Raw genomic sequence first — 17,500 nt, forward strand, 5'->3', positions numbered from 1 at the left:
AACCAACTGATAAGGAGAAGGTGAAAATTAAGGAGAAAAAGCAGATAAAGTGAGAGAAAAAAAAGAGATATGAATTCATTGTTTGTGGAGCTCTAAATTGGCTCAGTTATTCTGGAGAATTCTGGAAACTATACCCTCAAAGTTATTAAACTATGCATACCCTTTGATCTATTGAAACTACAAGTAGGTAGGCTTATTAGCCAAAGAGATGAAGAAGAAGAAGAAGAAGAAGAAGAAGAAGAAGAAGAAGAAGAAGAAGAAGAAGAAGAAGAAGAAGAAGAAGAAGAAGAAGAAGAAGAAGAAGAAGAAGAAAAGTACCTATACATACATATATATCAGTTATAGTATCTCTTTTTGTAGAAACAAAACAAAAACAAAAACAAAAAAAGGAAACTAAGGAGGAGGTAGAGCATCTGCTGGGGAGTAGCCAAATAATCATTGTCATGGAATACTGTATCATAAGAAATGATGAAAGAAATAATTTCAGTAAAATCTGAGGAAACGTGAATTGATGCAGAGTGAAGGGAACAGAACAAGAAGAATAGCTTTACAATAACAACACTAAAACACTTTACAATAAAAATACTAAAAGCTTTAAAACCTCTTAGCAGCTCAATGACCAACCATGATTCCAAAGGTTTCATGATGAAGCATGTTACCCAGCTCTTGACAGAAGGATGCTGGACCCAGGGTGCAGAATGAGATATCTTGTTTTTAGACATGGCCAAAGCAGGAATTTATCTTACTTGATTATGCAGATTTGTAATAAGGCTTTTGTTTTTCTTTCTCTTTTCCAAGGGTAATGAGAATGATGGTAAGAGGAAGATAAAAATCAAATTTGACAAAAATGGCATTAATTATCAAAAATATAGGGGATAATTAACAAGGCTGGCTCTTGAAAGAGATTGGAGAGGACTGGAATTGAGGAGTAGAAGAGTTTGAACTTATGTCTATTTTCAAATCTAGCTTCCTTTCTACTTTTCCATGGTTCTCTATTAAAGCACAAATTATATCAGCCAGAAATAGTACCTTTGATACTCCTCTTTTTTATTAACAGAACATAAACTCACAAATTAACTCAAGAACAGACCTGTGAAATGAAAAATATAAGGAGATGCCTATAAAGAAATAATAAGGTCAAGAGAAGTTAAGTTGATTGCCCAAAGTGAAAGATGCCCAGGGTAAAGGAGTAATAGGTGTTAAGCATATTGTGAGGGCTAGCCAGACAGAGTGGGTTAAATGAATTTGCTGTTCTGATTGGACAGCTCCCCAAAGGGGATTTTCCAAATTGAAGAGATTAATTCCTCAGCTAGAAGTTTGATCTCAGATGGGGAGAAGTTTAAGCATCAGGAAAGTTCTCTGGAATGGGTAGAAGTGAAAACCTTAGAGACATAGGATCCTTGATAGATAGTTATATCTTGCTATCTAATATATTGTTCTTTAGACTGAGTCCTCTGGAAAGTTTCTTTGAATTTCCTTGTCCTCTGGCATGATTACTTATCCCTTGGTGCTATAGATCTACTAATAGAGGCATCTAGAGCATCTGGGATAGATGGAACTTTTCATTTTATTTCCTCTTTTCTCCTAGGTTAAAATGTCATAACAAATGCACCAAAGAAGCTCCCCCGTGCCATTTACTGATCATCCACCGTGGAGGTAAGAATTTAACACATGTTTCCCAGGGGTTTTCCTGCAGGTTGAGTCCTTGGAAAGGAAGTTCAGCCAACTGGGTATCCTCATATCTCTCCCAAATGGATACAGAATATATCCTGAACATTTAAGGCCCTTCCTGCTACATCTGTTCTTCAGGTGTGAGGATGGACAGTCAAGGTCCTAGACTGTGTGATTTCATCTTTTAGGAAAGAGTAGTGGCACTGAGGTCTCACATAATCCACATAGTGTAACACATAACATACAGTAATCAATAAATGCTTATTCATTCATTCTATCTTCTATAAATCTATTGGTTTGTCTATTTCTATCACAGCTCTCTGTCTCTATCCATTCATTTTACCTTCCTTCCTCTTCCCTTCCTTTTTCCCTTTTTCCCTCCCTTCCTTCCCTCCTTTCTTCTCTCCCTTCCTTCCTTCCTTGCCTCTTTTCTTTCCTTTCCCTCCTTCCCTCTTTTTTCCTTTCCTTTCCTTCCTTCCTTCCTTCCTTCCTTCCTTCCTTCCTTCCTTCCTTCCTTCCTTCCTTCCTTCCTTCCTTCCTTCCTTCCTTCCTTCCTTCCTTCCTTCCTTCTTTCCTTCCTTCCTTCCTTCCTTCCTTCCTTCCTTCCTTCCTTCCTTCCTTCCTTCTTTCCTCCCTCCCTCCTTCCTTCCTTCCTTCCTTCCTTCCTTCCTTCCTTGCCTCTTTTCTTTCCTTTCCCTCCTTTCCTCTTTTTTCCTTTCCTTTCCTTCCTTCCTTCCTTCCTTCCTTCCTTCCTTCCTTCTTTCCTTCCTTCCTTCCTTCCTTCCTTCCTTCCTTCCTTCCTTCCTTCCTTCCTTCCTTCTTTCCTTCCTTCCTTCCTTCCTTCCTTCCTTCTTTCCTCCCTCCCTCCTTCCTTCCTTCCTTCCTTCCTTCCTTCCTTGCCCTCTTTTCTTTCCTTTCCCTCCTTTCCTCTTTTTTCCTTTCCTTTCCTTCCTTCCTTCCTTCCTTCCTTCCTTCCTTCCTTCCTTCCTTCCTTCCTTCCTTCCTTCCTTCCTTCCTTCCTTCTTTCCTTCCTTCCTTCCTTCCTTCCTTCCTTCCTTCCTTCCTTCCTTCCTTCCTTCCTTCCTTCCTTCCTTCCTTCCTTCCTTCCTTCCTTCCCTCCCTCCCTCCCTCCCTCCCTCCTTCCTTCCTTCCTTCCTTCCTTCCTTCCTTCCTTCCTTCCTTCCTTCCTTCCTTCCTTCCTTCCTTGCCTCTTTTCTTTCCTTTCCCTCCTTCCCTCTTTTTTCCTTTCCTTTCCTTCCTTCCTTCCTTCCTTCCTTCCTTCCTTCCTTCCTTCCTTCCTTCCTTCCTTCCTTCCTTGCCTCTTTTCTTTCCTTTCCCTCCTTCCCTCTTTTTTCCTTTCCTTTCCTTCCTTCCTTCCTTCCTTCCTTCCTTCCTTCCTTCCTTCCTTCCTTCTTTCCTTCCTTCCTTCCTTCCTTCCCTCCCTCCCTCCCTCCCTCCCTCCTTCCTTCCTCCCTCCCTCCCTCCCTTCCTTCCTTCCTTCCTTCCTTCCTTCCTTCCTTCCTTCCTTCCTTCCTTCCTTCCTTCCTTCCTTCCTTCCTTCCTTCCTTCCTTCCTTCCTTCCTTCCTTCCTTCCTCTTTCAAAGCATCCTGCCCTCTTCTTATCTAGCAAAAGAAGAACAATTTTGTGGATCTTAAAGAGAATCCTGCTTATGGAAAGACATTTCTTTCTATCCACCCAGATCTCAACCAGAGGCTTAATTAAGTGTGAGAGGCAGGGGATAGAGTTGTCTCTAGGGTAAATGATTTCCCGTCAGTTTCATTTAAACTTCCCTTGATTCTAGCTTACAGAGGCAGTAATCACACTTGGGTGACTTATCCACTTTGTGAAGTATGTGCAGCAAAAGTTAATGCTAAAGTTGATTTTCTCCTGACACTCACCATGATTCCCTCCCCCCATTCCATAGTTAACCCCTAACTCCTGACAATTGTATGTTCTCAGGGAAAGTAATTTTATTTTCATATTAACTTAGATGCTGAGAGGAAAAAACCAAACCGTATCAATTTGAAAGCTAAAATTTAATTCATCAATGAGCAATTATTAGAAACCTACTATATACAATGCCCCAGATTTTCAAATCCAGAAATGAAATAGTCCCTTCTCTCTAAGAGAGTGTATTCTACTGGGTATATTCTACTGAGAAGAAGATGGGAACAACACCAACAAGTAAATGCAAAGAAACCATAGAATCATTTCAAGGAGGTGTGGGGCTTTTCCTATGGATTATCTTTTCCATTATCTCTGTCTACTAGCACAGAAAATGAAGTTAAATTTAAAGTTCATTGGCTAAATCAAGAGTTAGAAGAGACCTTTAAGGTCATCTAATACAAACCCGCTCATTTTACAAATGAAGAAACTGAGTCCCAGAGAGGTTGTCCAAGTGACATAACTAGTAAAAGATAGAAGCAGGATTTGAATTCTGAGCCAAGACATCCATCACTGTGTCATGGTGCCTCTCAAGATAGCTTCATTTTTTTAGTGGTTGATAATCATTCAACTATCCCAACTGCCTGAAAATCACCTTTACTAGGGCTATTTCTGACTATAATATTCTTTGAACTGTTTGATAAATTTAATGATGCTGTTTCTAATTCTGAATTCCAAATACTTTGTGAACCCAAGAATATGGTCTTTGGACACCATGTTGTGAGACTCCCTGATAAATAATGTATTAAATGATGAGGTTTTTTTTAGCAGTTGAGGGAAAAAAGTCCCTTGGATGGCCTCTAAGAGACAGATAAGTTTTTTTCCTTCCACAGAGTACTATCCTGCAGTAAATAATATTCAAGAGAAAAACTCTGCTCTTGAAATTGGATTTAAGTGCACGAAAGGTGGTATGCCCAATCATGTTGCTTTATAGAGATAATCAGCCTTGATCCCAAATTCAAATTCATCTAGTGATTATTAAGCACTTACTATATTTACTAGTATCTCATAGAATACCTGACATGCAACAGTGCTTAACCAGTGTTTGTTGATTGTTTTGGATAGGGCAATTATAATGCACAGAGCATTAGGCTTAGAACCAGAAAGACTTATCTTCATGAGTTCAAATCCAGTCAGACACTTATTAGCAGATTAAATCACTTATTGTCATTTGACTCAGTTTCCTTGTCTATAAAATGAGCTGCAGAAGGAAATGGCAAACTACTTTGGTGTATTTGCCAGGAAAGACCCAAATATTGTCACAGGGAGTCAGACATGACTGAAAAACAACTGAAAAACAATAATTTGATGGGTACTGATAGTATCCACATTCATTTGAATGAATAAAATGAGTAAGTGAATTTTTAAAAAAGCCTTTATTAAGTGCTTATTATATACTAGCATTGTGCTGATTGACAGGGGTATAAATGGAACAGATAAGATAATCCTTGCTCTCAGAGAGTTCACCAGCCAACCAAGTCATTGAATTGAGGAAGAACCCCCCCAAAAAAAATACATCTATGGGATGGATGGAAAGGGTCATTATTCAAGAGTTTAGCACAAGGGAAGAGGAGATGATGGCAAAATCCAGGACTGCTTAGCAACACTGAATATGAGCTTATAACTCCCAAACCAGTTTTCAGAAATAAATAGTTGATTGGTCATTGGACTCTATATAAAATCTGGAGATCATTCTAAATCTCCATTTCCTAATTTAAATCACCTCCTTGTACTATGTCCCTGACAAATAGGTACATTGGAAGGATTTTGAGCTTCATTTGCACTTTTTCCCTGGCTTCATCTCTTGGGCTGGTAAAATAGTCCAAGGGTTTTAAAGCAGGAGGAAATAGGAAAGAGCTTAGATAAACCAGTTTAAAGTAACTACAAAGTAATTTCAAGGAGATTTAAGTTCAGTTCCATTTACATTTATAAAAGCTCTGTTGTGAACCCAACTCTGTGAGGGATAAACAAACAAATAAAAAGCAGCAGAGGATCCATCTAGTCCCTATCCTCTGAGAAAAAAAGGTTATCTATACAGGATCAGAGATATAAAGGTAGTAGGAATCTTAGGGGAATCTAGTCCAATCCCTTTAATTTCAGATGAGAGAATTTGAGACTTGATGAATAACTTATTTAAGGTCACACAGCAAACAAGCATCAAAAATGGGATTTGCACTCACTGGCTTCTGAGGCATGTGAGACAACAAGGGATAGACATTTTAAGGCATTTAATCAGTTAAAGAAGGATTCTTTAAGCCCCTACTACTATTGCTAGGCAGTGTGTTAGGCACTGAGAATACAAATAAAAGAACAAAATAATCCCTCCTTTTTTTGTATTCTATTTGGGTAAATAACACACATAAATTAATAAGTTCAAAATAACAGACAAGTAAGGTTAAAAGTATATAAGTAAGGTGCACAGTAGATATACAAAGTAGTTTCTGAGTAAGATCAGGGGAATGGAGCGGCAAAGGCTTCCTGGAGGTGGTGGCCCCGGTTTTATGCTTTGTTGGAAGGCAAGGGACAAGGACATCTGGGAAAAAAAGAATCTGAGTTATCTTTTGGTTGGTTGATTGGTTGGTTTTGTATGCTGAGAAGCTGTACTAAAACTCTCAAATCATTGCTTTTTACCCCTACGGATCCAGCAAGGTTAGTCCGGACAGAGTCTGTGCCCTGTGACATCAACAACCCCCTTCGGAAGCCTCCCCGGTACTCTGACCTGCACATCAGTCAGACTCTCCCTAAAACCAACAAAATCAACAAGGTGAGACTACTACAAGAAGGTGGTGTCCTATCACTGATGATTACATTGAGGCTATCCCCATCCTCTGTTAGATGGGGGTTGGGATTGTACCCTGATAACAGGAAAGGGTGAGAACCAGGAATGGGGGAAGAGAGAGAGTGATGCATTTGCTTCTAGATATTGTCATTCACACCTGGCTTGTGCTGTCCTTCATTCAGAGTGTTGTTGTTTTAATGGAAGGGGAGGGAAAGACAGGTCAAAGATCATTAAATTTATTATTTTTATTTTAATAGCTTTTTATTTTTCCAAATACATGCAATAAGATAGTTTTCAACATTCACCTTTGCAGAACCTTGTGTTCCAAATTTTTCTCCCTCCTCTTCCTCCCTCCCCTGGACAGCCAGCAATCCAATATAGGTTAAACATGTGAAATTCTTCTAAACATATTTCCATGTTCGTCATGCTGCACAACAAAAATTAGATCAGAAGGAAAAAAAACACAAGAAAAAAAAACCAAACAGGTGAAAAACAAGAATAAAAGGTGAAAATACTGTGCTTGTAAGATCATTGAATTTAGAACTGCCCTGGATTCTACAGATTATAGTGCAGAGAATCTTAATCTAAGGTCCATGAACTTGTTTTAAAAATAGTTATGCACTAAAAATATTAAGTATTTTATTTATTATTATATCATTATCATGATAATATTAAAATGCATCTAAATCTGTACATGTGCGTATATAATATATAAATGTATATGTAGTACATATGTATTTATATACATATATATACACACACATATATATATTTAAGAACCATATATACATGTGTGCATACACACACACACACACATGAACACACAGAGAGAATTTAGGTGGTGCAGTGGATAGAATACTCATCCATAAGTTAGGAAGAGCTAAGTTCAAATCCACCCTCAGACACTTACTAACTATGTGTCCCTGGGCAAGTTGCTGGTGTCAGTTTCCTCACCTAAAATGGAGGTAATAATAGTACCTACTTCCCAGAATTCTTGTAAGGATCAAATGAGATAATAATAAACACCTAGCCCAGTGCCTGGCACATAGTAGGCAGTATTAACTATTTCACACACATTAACACACATACATGCACACTATTTCAATATAATTCATTTCATTTGATGTCCTTTGTATTTTATTTTATATATCTAAAACATTATTTGGAGAAAGGGTGCATAGATTTTCCAAGGATGCCACAGGATCTCTAATATACACAATCCCTGATCCTATCTCATCATTATAGGATGAGGAATCTCCTGTCTCACAGAGCAAGGCAATAACTTGCAAGATAACAAGGAAAAGGCAGAATTTGAACTCAGCTCATCCAGCTCCAAAACTAATGTCCTTTCCAGTGCACTATATTAGAGAAATCAATCTAGTCCAATGACCTCATTTTACAGAAGGGAATCTGAGGCCCAAAGAAAGGAATTGACTTATTCAGCATCACACAGATATTAAGTAGCAGAGTTAGGATTTGAAGTCAGGTCTTCTGCCTCCAAATTTAGTGTGTTTTCTGTTATACTTCTCTCTTTTTCTCCTCTGGAAGAATAACCTGGACAGAGAGATGCTTAGAATTGAGCACATGATCTGCCATCCCCATTAATTCAGTCTCTTATGCTTCTTACTATGGTAATATTGATTTCTCCCTCAAAGAGATGCAAAGACTGGCTATGCAGACTCTTCTTCACTTAATTTGGCTTCCTCTCATTCCATTTCTCTGTAATCCAGATGGGAGGTTGAACCTTTGCTACCTCAAAGAGACTTGATAATACAACCTTGTAAATAGTTACTCGCCCAGAACAATTTATTGTGTACTTTATAACTTCATAACAATAGCTCACATAAATTCTATGGTTTACAAAGCACTTTACATGTATCATTGTATTTGATCACATTGATTTAGAGCTAAAGAAAAACTTAGAAGTCATTGAATCAACCTCACATTTTGAAGATGAGAAAAAAGAGAAGCAGATGTTAAATGATTTGCCAAAGGTTACACAGCTAGTGTATGTCTTTGGAAAGATTTTAAATGTGTTTTTTTTTCTTCTGACTCCAATTTCTGTGCCAAAGAGAGATAATTTCATTTATTTGAATTCAATACCACTTCTGTGAGTCCGGGAGCTCAGAACAGATTTTTGCTGAAAATCCTTAGTGCTTGAGAATGACTGGTTAATTTGTTTTAAAAGCGGATCTTTATTTTTCAAGTGTATACAGAATACTCACCTATCCAATATCAGATATATGCAAGGTGAGGACAGCTAGGTGGCAGAGTGGATAGAGCACCAGGCCTGAATTCAGGAGGACCCGAGTTCTAATCTGGTCTCAGATACTTAACACTTCCTAGCTGTGTGACCCTGGGCAAGTCACTTAACCCCAGCCTCAGGGAAAAAAAAGATATATGTAAGGTGTTGATTTTTAAGGTCTCAAAGTTGTTGAACGTGGGAATATAACTTTAGATCTGGCAGAGAGGCTATTTCATCAGGGTTCTCCTTGATACCCTCTCCTCTCCTCTTTAGATTTTTGAGAAGGCATGTGCCTAAGCACATGACATAATGGTGATGGTGAGGATGATGGTGATGATGATGAAGGTGGTAGTAGTGATCAAATAGATATGAAAATGGTGGTGGGAATGATGATGATGATGATGGCAATTATAGTAGTGATGATGAAGGTAATAATGGTGATGATAATGATGAGAGATATAAAGATGGTGGTGGGAGTGATGATCATGGCAATGATAAAGATGATGGCAACAATGATAAAGATGATGGTAGTAAGGATAACGGTGATGATGAAGGTAATGATGGTGATGATGATGGTGATGAGGTGATGATGAAAGTAATAGTAGATATGAAGATGGTGATGACAATAGTGTTGATAAAGGTGACAATAGTGATGATAGATATGAAGATGATGGTGGGGGTGATGGTGGCAATGATAATAGTGATGATGGAGGTAATGATGGTGATGATAATAGTGTTAGTAAAGGTGGTGATGGTGATGATGATGACAATGATAATGGTGATGATGGATGATGATAATGGTGATGACAATAGTAGTGATGATAGTGAATGTGATGATGGTGATGATGGTGGTGGTAGTGATAATAGATATGAAAATTGTGGTGGGGTGATGATGATGGTAATGATAAAGATGATGGTGGTGGGGATGGTGGTAGCAATGATAATGGTGATGATGAAGATGGTGATGATGAAGATGGTATTGATGAAGGTGATAGTAGTGATAATAAATATGAAGATGGTAGGGGGTGATGGTGGCAATGATAATGGTGATGATGATGATGGTGATGAGGACAATAGTAGTGGTGATAGTGAATGTGATGATGGTGATGATGGTGGTAGTAGTGATAGTAGATATGAAGATGGTGGTGGGGTGATGATAGTGGCAATGATAAAGATGACAGTAGTGATGATGATGATGATGATGATGATGATGATGATGATGATGATGTAATTGGTGGTGGTGATAGATACAATCATGATGGATATTTGTTGGAAGTGGCTGATTCTTTGTTACTAGCTTTGCAGAGCGTAGAACTTAGTTTCCATGCCTTGCTTTTCCCCTGTTGCTCTACAAATTACCTTTTTGCCTTTTGCTTGGAAGGGGAGGCAACATGATAGGCTCTCCTCTTCCTCCTGCATTTTGAATATTTTGTGTTATACTCTTCCTGCTGGTTTGGAGCTACCTGGTGGGTTTTCCAAACATCCTCATGTGCTTCTGTATATTTATTTGAATGCATACTAAACTAGTGATCACTTAATAGACTAGGAGGCTCAGGTCCTAATCTTGCCTCTAGTGCTTACTATATGTAAGACCTGGGCAATTAATTCCTAGAGCTTTAATGTCCTCACCTTTAAAATGGCAATAACAATATTATAACTGTCTACCTTAAAAAAACTCTTAGAAAGAGAGTATTTTGCAAATCGTGAAACACTTTAAATTATTATTACTTAGTATTTTTTTTCCTGTTGTTTAGAGAAAGGTAAAATTTGCCAAAGTATATTTTCCCAAAGAATATTAGTTCTTTGAAGATGGCCTCTAGCTCCCCATTCAATTTCTAATTTTCTAATTTTAGAATTTAATTTTCTAAATTTTAATTAATTTAGAAATTAATTTGTCTAATTTTCTTAAGTAGCTGAATTCTTATTTTTGTCAGGGGATAACTTGATGGACTAGGAGGTTCAGGTCCTAATCTTGCCTCCAGTGCTTATTATATCTAAGACCTGGGGCAATTAATTCCTAGAGCTTTAATGTCCTCATCTTTAAAATGGGAATGACTATATTATAACTGTTTATCTTAGAAAAACTCTTGGGAAAAGAGTATTTTGCAAATCTTGAAACACTTTAAGTTACTGTTACTTAGTTGTTTCCCCCCCGCTGTTTAGAGAAAGGTAATATTTGCCCAAGTGTATTTTTCCAAAGAACATCAATATTCTTTGAAGATGGTCCCTAGATTCCCATTCAATTTCTAATTTTCTAAATTTAAAAATTTTAATTAATTTAGAAATTAATATTTCTAATTAGCAGAATTCTTATTTTTGTCAGGGAATATGGAGGGTGGTCATATTTTTCTGTTTTCCAACAAAATTGAACTTAATTTTGGGCCTTGGCAGCCTTTTACCTCCTGCCCCTCTGGATCTCCAAGTTGTCAGGGTGGGTTTCTGCCTCTGAACAACCCTGAGATTTTACAGGTAGGTTTGGCATTTGCTCTTTTATTGATGCAAAAGTATATGAGATACAAAGGATGCACAAACATTTTAATACTTCCTGACCTGTCTTAGGGCTATTTCGATATGTACTCCATCTAAATAGATGATAAAAATGAGATGAATACTAATCACCTTCACAATTATAACACCAAATGATCATTATATTTGATTTGAATGTTTTCAAAGCCTTTTAAAATCCATTATGTCATCTGGGTCTCCAGATAGCCCCATGAAGCACTGTTATCCTTATTTTATCAGTGGGGAAACATAAACCTCAAGAAATAAAAAGCAGTTTCCCAGGTCACACAGCTAGTAAATGTCAGTACAAATTTGAATCCAAATCTTCTAGTCTCCAAGTCCCGACACTTAATCCACCGAGATCTTGACCTTGAGAGTCCCAAAGTCAAGGGACCTTTATTTCTCTGACTTTGCAGACAGGAGTGATCAGTATTTCGATGTCAGGGGGACATTAACAGGGGCAGAGGGTGAAATAACCATGGCATCATTCTGCTTGTCTGCAAAGAAGAGAATTTGATAAAAGAAATAAATTACCCTCTATTTAAATTGTAGCCTTGATGTGAAGGTGGATGGGATATATCCAAAGGATTGCTTTCCTCCTCCACCCCCTCCTCCCTTCCTCCTTCTGCGTCCTTTCTCTCCCAGTCTCTCAGCTCAAATTCTCTCTGTCAGACTGTGATGTAGCATCCATGACTCCACAGCCAATTTGGTTAGACTAGCTTTTAAAATTGCTCTTTTGGCCCTACCCACCCACCCTCATCAGTCTGGGGCAGAGAGGAAGAGTGTGTATCCGCACTCACTCAAAGATCAACCCCCTGCTGCTTCATGTTCCACATCTTTGGCTATGTCCTGGATATTTCAGGAGACATTGTGTATTTCGTATGCTGGTGGATCCATTCACTAACAACACCATCTGCCCGTAAATGAAGATCTGGGATAGCAGATGAAATAATGACCACCTGTGTGCACCATCTAACGCCTTCCCTTTCAAACTACCACCAGTTTATCCTGTCTAGATCTTGTGTATCTTGCTGGTCATGTTTTCCAACCCCAGTTGGACTGGGAACTCCTTGAGCGCAGGAACCGTTTTTGCCTTTCTTTGTATCTCTTGTGTTTAACCTGGTGCCTAACCCTTGGTAAATGCTTAATTAATGCCGGTTGCCTTGCCTTGCCGTGCCTTGCCTTGCCTTGATTTGCTTCTACTTGCCTTGCTTTGCCTTGCCTTGCCTTGCTTCCACTTGCCTTGCTTTGACTTGCCAAATGGTTAAGTGGGTGATAGAGAATTCCAAGTTTCATTTCAGTTATTGAGGTCAGATCTTGAGTTTTCACTTCCAGCTTGGGGCGTGTGTATGGGGGGGAAGGGAAGCACTGGCTCAGGTGTCAAAAGAGCTGGGTTCAAGTCATAGCACCATCACTAATACTTATATTGAAAACAATTATTATCCATCTCGCTCTCTCCTTCAATAATGTATTTTCTTCTCTAGACTAAACATCTCCAGTTCCTTAGACTAATTTGGTTATGTTCAATATCTTGGACCAAAAGAGTCATTCTGTTCCTTGGACATGTAATTATATGCTATTTTATCAAAGCATTATGGTACAGTGAAAAGAGCAACAGATTTAGAGTGAGAAGAACTTGGATTTGACCATTACTTTTTATGTGACTTTAGGAAAATCACCTCCTCTCTTTGAAACCTCAGTTTTTTCATGTGAAAGGCAGGGAGTTGAACAAGATGACTTCTAAGTCATCGAGTCCTATCAATAACCCTAGGAGATTGGTAGGACAGGTATTTCTAGCGATACTTTGAATATGGGGAAACTGAAGCTCAGAAAGATCACCTCAACAAAGTAAGATGACTCCTAAGATTTATCTTTGCTTTAAAACTGTCATCCAATTCTAACAATAACCCTAGGAGATTACTAGGACAGGCATTTCTAGAGATACTTTCAATATGGGGAAACTGAGGCTGAGAAAGATCGCCTTAACAAAGATGACATTTAAGATTTATCTTTGATTTAAAACTGTCATCCAATTCTAACAATAACCCTAGGAGATTACTAGGACAGGCATTTCTAGAGATACTTTCAATATGGGGAAACTGAGGCTGAGAAAGATCATCTCAACAAAGTACTTTCTCTCTTTTGTTGTTGTACCTCCTATATACAGTATGGCACATAGTAGGTATTCAATTAATCAACAAACTTTTATTGACTCTTATCATGTGTCAGGAACTGAGAGTACAGAGACAAAAGTGAAATGGTTTCTGTACTCATGGAGCTTATACTCTTTGGTGGGAGCCTGTTCACATAGAGAGGTGTATAAATGAGCTGAATTGATGTATTTTGTCCAAGATCATATATAGATAGCAAATGGTAGAACAGAGATTTAAGCCCAGAGTTCTTGCTCCAGTTCCATGACTTTTTCCACTGCCATGTGAGATTCCTATTCTCTGTCGGAACCAATTAGATTTTTCCCATCCCATAATTCCAGATTGTGCCCTTAAAACAGGGTAGCTAGGTAGCATAGTGGAGAGAGTTATGGACTTGGAATAAGGAAGACTTTAATTCAAATTCTGCTTCAGATACTAGCTAAGTAACACTGTGGAAGTGACTTATCCTCTCTGGGATTGTTTCCTCACCTATAAAATGAGAGGCTTGGACTCGGTGAAGTCTAAAGTTCTTTCCGTTGCTAAATCTATGGTCTTACAATGTCCACTTATCCTAAGGGGAACCAGGCAAGAATATATGGAAGAATCCTATTGTCACCACTGAAAAAAAATTACATAAACCTAAATTCACCACTGGACTCCAATACAGCAGTGCTTTTCCCAGGAATGGAGACTGTAGGAAGCCATCTTTGAGTTGGAAAGATGGCTCAGGGTACATCCTTTACCACTGACTATAATCCAACCAAGGAGTCTCTCTCCAAGGTAGTAGTGAACATGTAGGATTAATGAGGCAAAGATTGAGGATGGAAATGGCTGCCTTAAATATGTATCCTTATAGTAACCATCCTGGGGCAGCTAGGTGGTGCCATAATGGATAGAGCGCTGGGTTTGGAGTCAGGAAGACCTAAATATCCAGCCTCAGACACTGAGCTGTGTGACTCTGGACGAGTCATTTAACCCTGTTTGCCTCAGTTTCCCCATCTGTAAAATGAACTGGAGAAGGATTACAAAGAGGTGGCTGCTATCTAAAGATCAACAAAGTATATCATGTGTCGATGAATATGGTAGGTCTCGGGGATTCAGTTCAATTCCAAAGAACTTCTTATGATAGTATAATTCAGTGTGGTGAGACAGAATAGAGAGCTGGTTTGAAATGTACAAAGTCCTGGGTAAAAGTCTCCTCTGACACATCCTGACTGTGACCCTGGATGAGCAAGTTTTGGAACCTTAGTGTCCAAAAAAAAAAAAAAAAGAAAGCTGCTGATGGATATTGCAGGAGGCATTTCCTTATCAGGAGTCCCCTGTATCAATGATTTCATAAGACTGCCTCCTCAACCAAATCAGAGCCAAACAAAAACTCAGAAGTAACAATCTGCCTTCTGTTACCTCGGCTTCTCTGAAACTTTCTATCATTTTATATAAGGAAGTTTAAAGAGATGTTATGGGGAATTATATATAGGGGCAGCTGGGTGGCGCAGTGGAGAGAGCACCAGCCTTGAATTCAGGAGGACCCAAGTTCAAATCTGATCTCAGACACTTAACACTTCCTAGCTGTATGACCCTGGGCAAGTCATTTAACCCCAGCCTCAGTTAAAAAAATAAAAAACATGAGGAAACTGAGGTTCAGAGAATAAAGTGGCCTATCCAAGGTCACACAGCTAGTAAGTATCTGAAACAGGATTTGAACTCTTTGTACTTCTCCATAAGCAGAAGTTGCTTGATTTTTTCAGGGCAAGGGACATCACAGATTCTCATATTTGAAAGGACCCCCCATACCTGAAAAATAATCCCCTCTTTAACCAATTTAACAAGCAGTCAGCCAGCCTCTGCTTAAAGACTTCAAATTGGATAGAACACTCTATCTGAGGCTGATGATTGGCATGGTGAATAAGAAGATGATTGGCATAGTGAGTAAGAAGGTTGACTTGGAGACAGAAAGATCTGAGTTCAAATCTGGCTACAGAAACTTACAAGCTATGTGGCCTTGGGTTAGTCATTTAACTGGCGCCTGTCTCAATTTCCTCAGCTGTAAAATGGGGATTATAATAGCACCAACCTCCAGAAGAATAAAAGAAGATAATATTTGTAAAGCACTCTGTAAATGTTAAAGCACTAAATAAATGCTAGTTACTATTACTGAGATTATGATTATGATTTTTCTCAGAACATTCACTTTACTTTTGGATTACTCTCATTGTTAAGATGATTTTACTTTCATGGAGTCAAAAATCTGCCTCTTCCACGTCCACCCATGAGTATTCATTCTGCTCTGGGGCCAACTAGAATAAATTTGATCACTCCCTGCCATGACAGCTTTTCCAATACTAGGAGACAATTCTCATGTTCCTCTAAGTCTCTTCTACCCTAGGCTAAATATGCCTGGTTCCTTCCATTGATCATTACATGACACCTCACAAGACCCCAAAGGTCTTCCCCTCTCTGAATGATCTTTTTTCACTAAGTAAAAGAAGTCATCCTTTGCCTCAATTTTTATCTAGCCTTAATCACTGAATGGGTGTTGTCTCCATCAGACTGAGACCTGTTAAAGACCTTAACTTCAAAAAGCTAAAATCTACTGAAACAAGGTTATCTCCAGTCATCCTGATCTACATCTGCCACTGGACCCAGATGGCTCTGGAGGGGAAAGTGAGGCAGATGACCTTACACAGCCCTCCCTCACTTCAACCCAATTCACTTGCATGTCATGGTATCTCCTCCCTGATATCGTGGTGCTCTTTGAGAACGAAAGACAAATAACAAGATATCATGTGATCAGGCACATTTGGACCAGAAGGCCCCAAAGAAGCCTCCCAGATCTGAGATCCTGGGATTCCATGATCTTGTAAACAGGCATTAGTGTGAAAAGTCATTTTGAGTCAGTCACTAAATTATAAAAACGAGTTTCACATGTTCCCCAGGCCTCTATTTATATAACAAACTAACTGCATCCATCTCCATCTCCACATGTCATTGATATATGATCCCTTAGACTCATATGTGCGTTACCATGGAAATATCCATCTGGCAAATTTGGACAGACTGAGAAACCAAGCTACCTGATCAGAAGCACTCCAGGGAGGTCTCCTTCACCTGAAAAATGGCTTTGTCCTTTTCTGAAATATTAGACTTAATTCATTTTGCTTAGCTCTTCCTTCCCTCACCTAGAGATCTAGGTTCATCTCAACTTAATTCGTTTTGCTTAGCACCTCCCTACCTTACCCAGAGATCTAGGTTCATCTCAACTTAATTCATTTTGCTTTGCATTCCCTTACTTTACCAAGAGATCTAGGTTCATCTCAACTTAATTCATTTTGCTTTGCATTCCCTTACTTTACCAAGAGATCTAGGTTCATCTCAACTTAATTCATTTTGCTTAGCTTTTCCCTACCTCACCCAGAGATCTAGGTTCATCTCAACTTAATTCTTTTTGCTTAGTTCTCCCTTACCTTCCCAAAGATCCAGTTTCATCTCAATCATGTCAAACATTGAAGGGTGATGTAAATCTTGAGGGAATCCACTCTTTTCTATACTAAAATGTTAGAATAAACACCTCGCTCCAAACCAGAAAATACTTTTAATCACCTACTATGTAAAGTCTCTATAGTAGGAATGGGGCTATAAATGTGAAATCAAAATTTCCCTGCTCACAAGGAATTTACCAGTACTACCACCAACTCCATTTTATGGTTAAGGAAACTGAGGCCCAGGGGGTTAAATAAATTGCCTGAAGTTATACACAGAGTATCAGAGATTATATTCTAAGCCAATGAATGCTCCCTCTGCTTCACCTGAGTCAGAGATCAGGTTCTAAGCTAATGTATGTTCTTTCTGCTTTACCAAATTATCTTCTAGTGACTGTCATTGCTAGATGGCCACCTTTTCTCCAGGATCAGAAAGCTAGATGGGGATTTACTTGATGGAACATACTTTTTCTTCTTTCTGCTGGACAGATCAAATGAAAAGAAAACTGGAAGGAGTGTGGGAAAAGCTATAGTGGCAGTGAGTTTGGAGTCAGGAAGATTTGAGTTCAAATTTCACTGCAGAAACTTACTAGATGCTTTACTCTCTTGAATTCAGCTCCCTCCCTAACAAAGTGTTCTATCTTGAAAGTCCAACCTGCTTTTTTAAAATTAATTTTATAATTATAATTTTTGACAGTATATATGCAGGAGCAATTTTTTTTTACA

The 17,500-nt window shown here is 38.6% G+C and overlaps 1 protein-coding gene across 2 annotated transcripts in view; it reads left to right on the plus strand.

Moving 5' to 3' along the window:
• Positions 1 to 17,500, plus strand: part of KSR2 (kinase suppressor of ras 2) — a 600,040-nt gene that overhangs the window by 444,049 nt on the left and 138,491 nt on the right. For both annotated transcript variants that reach the window (XM_074296724.1, XM_074296733.1), the window contains exons 8-9: positions 1,589 to 1,656; positions 6,262 to 6,380. In XM_074296724.1, the coding sequence (XP_074152825.1) occupies positions 1,589 to 1,656; positions 6,262 to 6,380 (187 nt within the window). The remainder of the gene's footprint in view (positions 1 to 1,588; positions 1,657 to 6,261; positions 6,381 to 17,500) is intronic.

Source organism: Sminthopsis crassicaudata, chromosome 1 (genome assembly GCF_048593235.1).
Source record: "Sminthopsis crassicaudata isolate SCR6 chromosome 1, ASM4859323v1, whole genome shotgun sequence".
Lineage (NCBI taxonomy): Eukaryota > Metazoa > Chordata > Mammalia > Dasyuromorphia > Dasyuridae > Sminthopsis > Sminthopsis crassicaudata.